Here is a 12,845-nt window from a genome sequence, read left to right as displayed (position 1 = left end):
TGCTTTTGCTTGAATCTCATCAAGTTCCTCACATACCACTGGAATAACAGAAATTTATTTTCTACTATTTAGGAATGTTCTTTATAATTATGCCACAATTATTCTTTTCCTGTGATTTGATGTTTTCTAATGTCTTTTACCTGTATGTTGATTCAGGAAAATATTTATAAAGATAACTTTCAGGCACTTATTTGCTGACCCAAAATTTTAACTTTTAAATAATGGCTGTGTAGATCTTTAAAAAGGTAGTTTTCCCTCCTCATTATGAATTGTGACCGTTAATCTTTACAGTTTTCTTAAGACCGCACAGAAGTGAAAAAAGCAGAAATTATAATGTTCAGAATACATAAGAGCCTGATAACAAGAAAAAGTATGAATTAATAAAACTAACAGGAACCATAGGTCAATTTATCATCAGGAGAGGAGAATTTTAAGATCTGGATAGAACAAGGTAACAACGTGCTTCACCCCCTTGCCTTAAAATTCCATAGATCGAGAGGTTAAAAAGTTCCAACAATTCACAGAGAGGGAGAGAGAAAGGAAGAGAGAGAGAGAGAGAGAGGGAGGGGGAAGAGGAAAGGGAGAGGGAGGGAGATTTTCCTTATATATGTGTGTTTGTGTGGGTGGAACTACAATATACAAAATTATTTATTACTTCCTAAGGATATTTTCTGCACTTCCTATGACAGAATCCAGTCACCAATGTTGACTCTTTATTCCTTTGAGGCTCAACCTCAGGCATATTTTTTAATAAAAACATAGTAGTGAGAATATCTCAATAAAAATAACACTAACAAGCAGAGGTATACAATATAGTTCTTTGAAGACATTTTATGTCCAAGATTAGAAGCAACTAGAAATACAGACAAAATTTCACATGGCAATGAAGTGATAGCCACATAAATCAATTGAAAAGTGAGCAATTAACTCAAGAGTCTGAACATCCTAGTTCACCAAGTATGCTACTTCCTTGAGTAAACAACTAAATTGCAGAGGCAAAAAGAACACGAAACCAAGGTTTTATAGCCTTACTGTCAGCAGCAGAACAGCTCCTTTTATAAAAAGGGAAAATTTTCCTGGGATGTGTTGGTAGGCAAAGCAATAATGACAAAACTTTAACAAGAAATATGAATAAAGAAAAACTTGGTTTTATATTTAATTTATAGTAAAAATATATTATGTAACAAAATCTTAAAAAAATAACAATTTGTCTTTGAGAAAACTAACTTAAAAATATAAATATTTTGACTCAAATACCACAGTACTAATAAATAGCTCTTATCTCAGGAACTAAAACCTAAATACTGAAATTATAGGCCTTGGAAACATCTATATTTATTTTACTTTAACAAAAATGACAAGTTTAATAAGTGACTTTGGGCTTATGTCTTTTATCTTGAAAATACTCTTGAACATATCAAAACAAAATTCTCTCTCAACGTTTGTAGTGTCCTGAAAAATACAAAGCTTGTACCATTTTCCCGTTTTGCTCTTTGGATCAAATATCTGAATCATAAAACAGTAAATACATTAGTTTTTAAAAAATTTATCCACAAGCATTGAATGCTGAATTTAGCTGACTTTTATGGAATGCCAGATCCATAAACTGAAAAGTCCACATTTTGAATAATTTTTGTTCAATTTTCTGAAATTAACTTAGTTCCATGATTCTTCTTGGCAGGTTCATTATTTTATATGTGTGCACATATAAAAAATATATATATATTTGCATTTAGTGATAATATTTTAGTTGTAATGAGCAAAACACATAAGGTATGAAAATACATAAAATAAGAATAAAATCTATTTTAAACTATAAAGCTCTATTTATAAAATGTGTGCATTTTAAATGCACAATCAATTATTGTCATCTTATGATTTCTATAAAGAACTAATATTTATTAACCTCATATAGCTGTGATACAGAGAAACATTTCAGATAGCGTTCATCTTCACGAAGCAGTTTCAACAAAGCCATCAAAATACTAGAATTTGGAACCCTTTTCGTTATATAAGTTGGGCACCAAGCATATATGGGTATAATTCTTCAGAAAAATTACAGTTATATTATGATCAAACATTTTCATATGACTCCCAGTATTTTAAATATGTATGCGTTGTAGAAAAATTAAATGCTTTTCCAAGGATATTTTCATGATGTATCAATTTACAGTTTTCTTAATATAATTCTTTTTAATTTTTTACATGGAAGCTTTGAGATTCATACAGCAATATATAGCTGTATGAAAACAGTGAAAGATTTGCATTATTATTATGAAGTGACTGTGTAATCTAAAATGTTAAAGTTTATACACTGAAATAATCTACACACCAATAAAAGAAAATTTTAAATTTATTTTTAGGTGAAATATCTTCTAAAAAGATAATATTACCTCATTGACAAAGTTTTGATCAGGGAATAAAATTAGCTTATTAATTTGTAAATGCCTAAAAATGCACTATGAAATATCTATGAAACAAGTATAATGGAGTTAGGAATTTTAACAAACAAGGTTACTTTATCATTATCCTTTAAGTTTAGAAAGAATAGGAACTGTATCCCATATTTTAGGTCAAGGTGCAGGAAACTACATTGATAAAAGTATTCAGAACTAAAACAATGGGTAAATTTAGCTTGAAACTTTTACCCAACACAATTAAAAGAAAAAAATGCATGAAAAATGACTTATTCAAGTCAATAGTTATCGTATGTTGCTGACTGCATGCACATGAAATATTCCAGCAGATTTTGGAAAAGAAAGTTCTGGTTTTGCTCTTTTCCAAGTTTCCCTACATTTTGTTATGAGCATAAAAGATGTTTTTTTTTTCCAAAACAGCACATAACTTTATTAAACAATGGACCTTCCCTAACATGTTATAAATAAATTACAAAGGTACAAGGTAGAGAATTATTTGCCACTGAGAAGTTAAGCAAAGCCACAGAAACAAATAATTTAAGAAACTATAAAAGTTATTGCAAATATTCATATTCTGGGTAAACTAAAACTTATGACAAGAGAGTAACAACTTGCAAAATAGAGATTAATCTTAATTGTAAGCAATATAATTGTTATAATAAAAGTTGTAGTCATGGTAGTAGTAATAGTACTAGAAGAGCTGCATGTATTTTAAATATATTCACAAGTCCAACTTTAACTGTTTTTGTGGTTTTGTTTTTGGTACTGGAGATTGAACTTAGGACTTTGCACCTGCATGGCAGGTGTGATGCTACTAAGCCAAGTCCCTGTTCCCAATTTTAATTGTTAGACAAAAGAAAGAAACTTCAAAATGTACTAACTGATAAATTATAAACAAAGCATTTCTAATTATATTTAGTGGAACATATATTTTTAAAATTATGCATTTTCTCATCTCTTTCTAAGTGATATTTCTAGACACCCTTGAAAGGGAATTAAGCACAGTGTAGAATGAATGCTGAGATAGAATACTATTCTGATATTATACAAATAATCCACACCAGCAAGAATCAGCGCATTCTAAATTAAGGTCAATATGTCTATGTCCTGAAACATTTGCTTGACATAGACATCAATCCCCCTTTAAAATACACCTTTGTTCTCTTCACTGATAGGACATTTAGCTTCATCCAGTGGAAAGGAAAACATGGTATACTAACTTGCCAAACAAGAGAGTTAAATACTGATAGTCCTCATAGTGTTATCTGTAATGCTATATTATTTGATACCTCTATTTACAAAAGAGGCTTAAGAAAGACTAAGAAAGCAAGCTTTTAAAAGAAAGTTTATCAGATGTTTTTACAATGAATGCAAATCAAATTCTTAAACTGTGCATAGAAAGATTTAATGCAAAGTCAAGATTTAATTATAAAGCATAAATTCAAGAGGTCTGAGACAGTCTTTTGAAAGTCAAACATGAAAACTTGCTAAAATATTATCAGGAAATTTCTCCTAAAGTATGAAATTTACTTATACATTCTTAAGTATTTCTCTTTAAGTTGGTTTTTGTTTCCTTTTGCTTTCAAATTTTATCCCTCTTCAGTTAAAATATGTAAAATTATATAGAAACATTATATGTAAACTTAATAGTTTAATTACTTAAAAAATTTATCAGAATAGTGTCTTTTAACTTTTGCATTACTGAACTGCATTACTGTCACATTTAGGCAAACAATAATAAGACAAATTCATTAAAGGATGATAAAATGCTTTATGTCTGTTAAAATTTAACTGATAAACATTTATTTTAAAAAACTTGATAGTTAAATTATAATTCTGTTTCTCAACTCTGGACATGTATTTACAAAATGAAATTTTCTAAAAGCTGGACAAAAGGGAATAAATGAAGTTTTAAAAGAATACTAAGTGATTTACATACCATCATCTGCATCAGTAACATTAAATACAAGAACAGTAGATCCTACAGGCAGATTTTCCATTAAAGATGTGCTGTACGAATTCAAGCTGAAAATAGGTGGATTATCATTTACATCTAGTATGTTGAAATAAACTCTGATGGTAGTAAATTGTCCTCCACCATCTTCAGCTCGAACAGTGAGGATATAATATTGCTGAGCTTCATAATCTAATACTCGAGTCAAATTAAAGACTCCAGTAACTGGATTCAGGAAAAACATGCCATCTTCGTCATCTTCATTCACAATATATGTAATTTCTCCATTCACACCAGAGTCATCATCTGTAGCTAAGATGGCTGCTACCAAAGAACCTATCAAGCAGAGCACATAGTCTAAAATTAATGGAATGATAGGGACCAGTAGGAGAACATATACAAGCATAGCAAAAAAAAAAGCATTTGTATGGAATATTACTGTACAAATTTCCACATAAAACATTGATAGCAACATTCCCACATATTAATAAAGCATATATCATACTGGATATCTGAGGTTACAATGTAACTATTCTGGGCATGAATCTTCTGACATTGTTTCCTTCTGACACTACTGAATTAAAAATCACTGCTAAATTAAAAGAAGAAACAAATGTGGTAGATGTCAGGAAGGATATGAGGTAAACCTCTTGAGGAACGAAGGAAAATTTCAGGGAAAAGTAGTCCTCTGTAAGCATTAAACTCTTGTCAAATGGAGTCTCCAAAACATATGCTGTATTATGCAAACTCATTCCAATGTAAGTCAGAAAAATATTTTAATTCTTAACTAAGAATTTGTACTAATCAAAATGAAAAATACACAAACACTAGAGGTATGGGCATTGAGTATTGAAACTCAACAATTACAACATACACTATTGTCAAAGATAAAAGGTTACAATTCAAGATTCACATTCAATTAACACTTATTGAGCACCTGCTAATTTCCAATCCTCATGCCACTAAAATTCATATCTGCTTTTTAAATGAACCTTTACCCTAATTATAACAGAAATTATTGTTTCCATTTTAAAGAAGGATTGAAGCTAAGAAAAAAATAATTCTTTTCCATGGGTCACACAGTTACCAGTCTCAGAATCAATGTTCAGTATTTTTATGTACTTTTCTTTGATCTTTCTATACACAGAAATACAATCCTATTAAATATTTAAATCTGTGGCTGCCAGAAAAATTAACCCATGTCACAAATAATTTCTGAAATAGAAATATCTTAATTAGTAATCAGATAATGACTAACCTCATTTGTTCCTAAATTATTTGGTAATTTGCTTTCAAACTGTACCACAGATGTTAATGGAAAGATTCAAAAATCTAACATATATTTTATAACCAGTAGCACGTGGTAAACACTAGTCACTAATTAAGAACAGCCAAAATGTTGTACATAATTCCAGTAAGAGATAATTCTGGCAAGATACATTTAAGGGCATGTCACCTACCAGGGGTTGTGTCTTCTGGGATATCAAAAGAGTAGACTGGCCTGGAGAATTTGGGTGTATGGTCATTCACATCACTGACGGTTATGTTAATTCTCATGTCTGAGGACTGCAGACCATCATCAGCACGAACCAGCAATGAATATTTGGAGCGTCGTTCCCTGTCCAAACGCTTGGTCGCTATTAGATCTCCAGATTCCGGGTCAATTCGGAAACTATCATCAGCTCCACTAATGATAGTGTATGTCACGAGAGCATTTGCACCCTAAGAAAAGAAACCAGGCATCTGAGCTGTTGGAAGCATAGCAATAAAAGCATTGTTCCTCATATTTTCTCTTGAATATATATTTGACAAAGTGAGGCTTTTGGCTTTAATTTCACACAGTACTATAAAATTTCAAAAAGTAACAGGCGATATATCTAATGAAGGCATTGAAAGGTTTCTATAAAACACTGATGAAGTAAATTAAAGAACCCCAAGTGGAAAGATTTATCCAGTGGTGGTGAACCTATTGCATGCATGCCGCAAAGGCTGTTTGTATCACTGAAATCTCTAAAAGGTTCCCCATCCCTAATAGGTACTCACACATTGGAAGACTTAATATCATTAAAATATCCCTACTACCCAAAGCAATTAAAAAATTCAAATCAATTTTTATCAAAATTCGAATGATATGTCATTACAGAAATAGAAAATGAAATTAATTTTCATAGGGAACCACAAAGGACCCATAAATACTGTAAACAATTTTGAGAAAAAATAAAACAAAAAAAATTTGAAAAAGAACCAGGGGTTTGCATCAGTGGTTCTGCCACCTGCCTCACAAGTGTACAGGCCCAAGTTTGATCTCCAATACCAGAAAAAAAATTAGAAAGAATAAAGCTGGAGGCATCACACTTCTAACTTCAAAATATACTACAAAGCTACAATAATTAAAATAGTATTATACAACATGAAGGAAGATATATTAACTAACAGAACAGAATACAAAGCCTAGAAGTAAATTCACTCATAAGGGCCAAATCTTTAACAAAGGTGCTAAGAATAAACAACGGGAAGGAAAAGTTTCTTTACCAAAAGGTGTTGTGAAAATGTGAAAACCACCAAAAAGAAAATGAAATCGTACCCTCATTTTACACTGACAGAAATGTCAACTCAAAATAGATCAAGGAACTACACATAAGACCTGAAACTACAAAACTCTTAGAGGAAAACAACAAAGGCTCCCTCCTTCTATGGAACTGGTGTTGGCAGTGATTTCAGACACATGACACCAAAAGCAAAGGCCACAAAATCAAAAATAAGTAAAATTTTATCAAACTAAAAAACTCAGGCAAAGTATAGAAAATAACCATCAAAACAAAGAAGCAACTACAGAAAGGGAGAAGATATTTGCAACTATACATCAAGTACAGTATCAATTTCCAAAATTAATCAGGGTATCCTAGCAATAACAAATAAATTTCAGCAGGAAAAGGCTGAAAAGGACACGTACCCGAAGAGACCATAATATGACCGACTAATATATGAAGAGATACTCAGCGTTATGAATGCCCAGTGAAATGAAAATCAAAACCACCTAATACATCACTTCAAGCCTTTTTAGACAGCTACAATGTAAAACATTGCAAATGTTTGGGATGTTGTTCTCCATTAGTGAGAATACAGAGTGATGCGACTGGTATGGAAAACATTACAAAGGACCCTCAAAAAATTGCAAATGGAAACACCATTTGATTCAGTAATCCCGCCCCTAGATATTTATGCAAAATAATTGAAATTAGTATCTCAGAGATATTAACAACCCCATGCTTACTAAATTTACAGTAGTTAAGATTTAGAAACAACCTAAGTACCTATCAACAAATGCAAAAAGAAAATGTGGTATAAACATACAACGAAATATTATTCAGCTTAAAACAAAGGAAATCCTGTTATTATACAATATGGATAAACCTTAAAGACATATGCTAAATGAAATAAGCTAGTTACAAAGGAAAAGCAGTGCACAATTTCACTTATACGAGGCATCCAAAATGAACATGCTTATAGACATGGAGTGAAGTTTAGGGTTGAGGGTGGCAGAAAAGAGGAGTTCCTAATCAATACATAGCAATTTTCAGTTATACAAAAGGAATATATTCTAGAGATCAGTTATCCTATATTTCCCTATAGATAATAGCATTATATTGCACACTTAAAAAATGTTCAGATGATAGATCTCATACTAATTATTCCTATCACAGTAAAATGAAATGAAAAGGTAACAAGTGCACTATATTACACAGTCTCTCACTGTTAGCTCTCTTAACAACTCTTGGCTTTCATTATCAGTCTTTTAATTAATTTCATATACAGATAGGAGTAAAGTCATTGTGGAAAACATGAGTGATGATACTACTACTACTACTGACCACAATACCAAAAGGTTACTAAAGCTTTGTCCTGTGCCAGCACTTTGTTTTTTATTGATTTTTTTCTTTTTCTTTTTTTAACTGTTTTTTAAAAAACTCAATTTATTGTTTTTCGCTCTTATTTTTATACTAACCCTCTTTAATTTTGGTTTGAGGCTGGACTGCTCTTTCTCAAGTATCTTTGGATTTCTCATAAGGTTATTTGGGCTTATTCTGTTTTCCCAATGTAAGCATTGATTGCAATGAATTTTCCCTTAGAACTGCTGTTATAGTATCTCACATGTTTCAGTGAGTAGTACAGTGATTTTCATTAAATTTCAGAAAGTTTTAATTTCTTTACGTCTTCTGGGATCTATTGGTAGTTTAGGAATATGTGGTTAATTTTCCAGGAGCTTTCACCTTCTCCAAATGCTTTTTGTTGTTCCAAAACATTTATATTTTCATTGAACAGTGTCCCGACAGTATGTATGGGTTAAATACACTCATTTTATATTTATTTAGGCAGGCTATGTGGACTAGTATATGATGTATTTTGAAAATAACATGTGCTGCTGAAAATAATGTATATTCTATGGTAGAGGTGTGGAATACTCTATAAATATCTATTAATTCCATATGTTCAAGGGTGCAGTTCAGCTCTGATATCATTTTATTGACTTTTTATTTAGTTGATCTCTTTGTGAAAGTGAAGTGTTAAAATCCCTACTATGATTGTGTTAATGTTTATTTGATCTTTTAATTTCAGCAATTTTTGTTTTATGAAGATAAGTGCTTTAGTATTCAGTGCATATATATTTAGCAATGTTATCTCTTCTTGTTGGATTGGTCCCTTTAGGAGTATGTAGTGACCTTTGCCTCTTCTAGTCAGATTTAGCTTGAAGTTTATCATGTCTGATATTATATTGGCTACCCCTGCTTGTTTTCAGCATCCTGGCACATGATATACTGTTTTTCCATCATTTAATTTTTAGTTTATGAATATCTTCTTGGATTAGAGAAGTTTCTTGGATGCCACAAAAAAGTTTTGATCCAGCCTGCCAATCTGTCTTACAATTGGATAGTTGAGGCTACTAATGTTCAGAAATATTACTGAGATGTGTAGAATATTTACTACCATTGCATTCTTCATCTGATGGTGAATCCTTTCTCTTTCGTTGAATGTCTTCGTTGCTGTTTATCCAATGATATTTCTCTGTGTTTTTAGGGAAGTAATCCAAGGAAACAAAGGTGAGGAGTGAGGACAAAGGGTAAGAGTAAAATGTAAAATAAAAATAAGATATGGACAGGAACTTAATAACCTCAATGAAGTTAAACAGTATAAGCCATAACATTGGCTAAGATTAATAGTATCAACAAGAATGAAAAATTGGTATTGGGAACAATAGGAGGAGGGAGGAAATGAAGTAAAGGTAAGAGGATTTTTTAAAAGTTGCATATACATGTACTCACTCTCCAAGATGATTGCAAACTGCATGTACTGCAAACATGTATGTACTAATAAAATGAAAAAAGTTAAATTTTTAAAAATTGATAAGGAAGAGCAGAGGAAGAGACAAGGAGAGCAAGGGTAAAGAGGGACCTGGAAAGCCACAAAATGCACAAAAGGTAAAAAGAGAGGTTTGAGAAAAGTTGGCTTTAGTAGAGTCCAAAAATAAAGAAGAACGGAAATTAATGAACCATGTGGATTTGGCCATAGAGGATACTAACAATAACTGCATCTCTGTGTTGCTGAAATTGTAAAGCAGTTTGATTTAAGTATCTCTTAATTGTGTAAATTATAATAGAAATGTCAAGTTTAAAGCATACTATATTTGTTGAGAGTTGATCCTCTGGGGCCTTGTTTTTGGGCTTGCATCTCTGCTTCATGATTTATTAACTGTGTGGCAATGGACCACATATTTAATGTCTCTGAGCCTATGTTTCCTTATTTGTACAAATAATACTATTGACTGACAGAGCTGCGGAGAAAATGAAATTAATTAATACTTGCTAAAATAAACACCTAAGATAATCCTTCCAAAGATAAAGGTATAGGAAAATCCCAGTTATCTTCTTAAAGAGGACAAATTTAATATCCTATACTTCTGTAAATAAATCATTTCAATAAAAAGATGGTTAGAATTGCTACATATTCCAGGAAATATATGATTTCTGATATTATATAAAATTCATGATCTTGACAGTGAGGTATAAGTAATTATGAAGTTGTTGTCTTCACAAACTACTTTTTAAATTAAAAATAGTTATTTCAAACAAATAATATCTAGAAATTTCTTCTTTCTTATGGTCAGACTAAGAACCCTGAAGAAAGGCATAAGTTATACAAGTTATAAAGTTGTATTGTGTAGGAATCTGATGCTGAAATACTGGGATATTCCAGCATCCACATTTTCTGTATGTTTTTGTCATAGATGTATATTTCCATTCATTTCAAATTCATAAAAGGATAATTTCTAATAATCTATGGCAAAAATATTTCCTGTCTCAAAATTTATGTTTAGTGGCATTTGTGATCTTTATATACTGCAATCCCAAAGCCAATCTTAAAATTTAATAAAGTAGATGCCTCCAAACCCATTTTAATTTAATAATGGAAAAACTAAGTTTAACACATTACCTATATTTCTCTTGTATATTCAGGTGTACATAAGTGTTTAACATATTTATTGTGACTTTATGGTTTAACAAAAACATTCAATAAGAATTTTAGACTGTTAGTCTGGCCACATTCTGTGCTTGTTCTATTTTAAGAGGAAATCCATTATTTTAATATAGAAATGCAAGTATAAAAGCAGCTACATTCAATTCTGACCTAGTAACATGATAACATAGTTGGAAACTGGGGACAGCAAAGAAACAAAAACATGCTTATAGTTATTACACAAATGGCATGATATTTAGAAATGCTCCATTTATAAAATAACTGTAGTGATAAGCAGTATTTTTAAAGTTGTGATAACTCTTATAAAAAGGAGCAAAGCTATCAGATTATGCCCATAAAATAATATTTTTCATACACAAAATATGCTGATATAGTGAATTTTAATGATATGAGTGAATGTCTGAAAGTGGCCAAGAGTAATGATCTAATTAGATCTTTTGAAAAGGCTATTCCTTTACTATCAAAAATGTGCTGCATCACAGGTTGGGGATGTAGCTCAGTGGCACTGCACCTGCCTGGCAAGCACAAGGTCCTCAGTTTGATCCCCAGTCTAAAAAAAAAAAAAGCCATATCATCAACACAAGAAACAAATAACATGTTTTAGCTGCAGGAATAATGTTGTTTAAAGTATTCTACTTTTCTGAAGCATCACATAGACAAAAGCACAGGGAAATAATTCTAAAATAAGTGGCCATATATTATAAATTAATTTTACAACCACAAGTAATATTTTTAATAACAAGTATGGTACCATGAAACAAAATTTGAATTTTCTGGCCCAATACTAATGCAATAATTCTGTTTATAAATAAAGAGGAACCAGAGATCGAAAGATTCTCAAGCATCAAAAGCTATATATATATATTATTTCAACACATTTCAAATGATTTTTAACTTGAGTTGAATATGTCTATGTTGCTTTTTTTCTCATTGAGCTTATTGGTACATTTTAGGTCTACAGTACAGTTACATTCATCATTAGGATCTTGTACCTTTACATGACAGGTCTTGGTTCTCATTTTTTCCCCTTGTCCTTGCCCTCCCTTCACCCCCTCTTCCCTTCCCTATTTACAAATACTTTATTTCCATTTTTTCATTTTCTCAGAGGTTTTTTTTTTCTTTTCCCTTATTTCCTTTCCCCTACCATTCCCACTTTCCCTACACCTTCAGCCCTTTTCTTCCTATTTCACATTGTCAATTATACCATTAGGACCTTGTGTACTATTATAGCTTTTCACACCAGAGAAACTATTGTATTTACAGTCATTGAGCTTATTGGTACATTTTAGGTCTACAGTACAGTTACATTCATCATTAGGATCTTGTACCTTTACATGACAGGTCTTGGTTCTCATTTTTTCCCCTTGTCCTTGCCCTCCCTTCACCCCCTCTTCCCTTCCCTATTTACAAATACTTTATTTCCATTTTTTCATTTTCTCAGAGGTTTTTTTTTTCTTTTCCCTTATTTCCTTTCCCCTACCATTCCCACTTTCCCTACACCTTCAGCCCTTTTCTTCCTATTTCACATTGTCAATTATACCATTAGGACCTTGTGTACTATTATAGCTTTTCACACCAGAGAAACTATTCGGTATTTACAGGTGTGACTTATTTATTTCACTTAAGAGTATATTCTCAATATGCATCCATTTTCCTATGAATGACTCTGATTTCTCATTCTTTATGGCTGAGTAGTATTCCATTTTATAAAAAAACCACATCTTCTTTATCCAGTCTCTATATGTTGCTTTTTGAAATTGTGAATCCTTTACTCATGCTTTATTCTCTAGTGTTCCACAATAGTTTTTGTAATATTTTAACTTACATGTTAAGTAATCAAGGAAGGGTAGGTTAAGTAATTAAAATATATTATCATATAGTTTTCTAATGACATACAAAAATAATCCCATTAAACTGTCCAAATAAATACACTGGATTAT

The 12,845-nt window shown here is 31.4% G+C and overlaps 1 protein-coding gene across 1 annotated transcript in view; it reads right to left on the bottom strand.

Annotated features, from left to right (window-relative positions):
- Positions 1 to 12,845, bottom strand: part of Fat4 (FAT atypical cadherin 4) — a 165,916-nt gene that overhangs the window by 75,261 nt on the left and 77,810 nt on the right. The window contains exons 3-4 of the mRNA XM_010618846.2: positions 5,832 to 6,093; positions 4,357 to 4,707 (exon numbers count right to left, since the gene is read on the bottom strand). Of these exons, the coding sequence (XP_010617148.1) occupies positions 4,357 to 4,707; positions 5,832 to 6,093 (613 nt within the window). The remainder of the gene's footprint in view (positions 1 to 4,356; positions 4,708 to 5,831; positions 6,094 to 12,845) is intronic.

This window comes from Fukomys damarensis, unplaced genomic scaffold, assembly GCF_012274545.1.
Source record: "Fukomys damarensis isolate Sample0158 unplaced genomic scaffold, DMR_v1.0_HiC HiC_scaffold_38, whole genome shotgun sequence".
In the NCBI taxonomy this organism is placed as follows: domain Eukaryota; kingdom Metazoa; phylum Chordata; class Mammalia; order Rodentia; family Bathyergidae; genus Fukomys; species Fukomys damarensis.
This window is presented reverse-complemented; position numbering and strand designations above follow the sequence as displayed.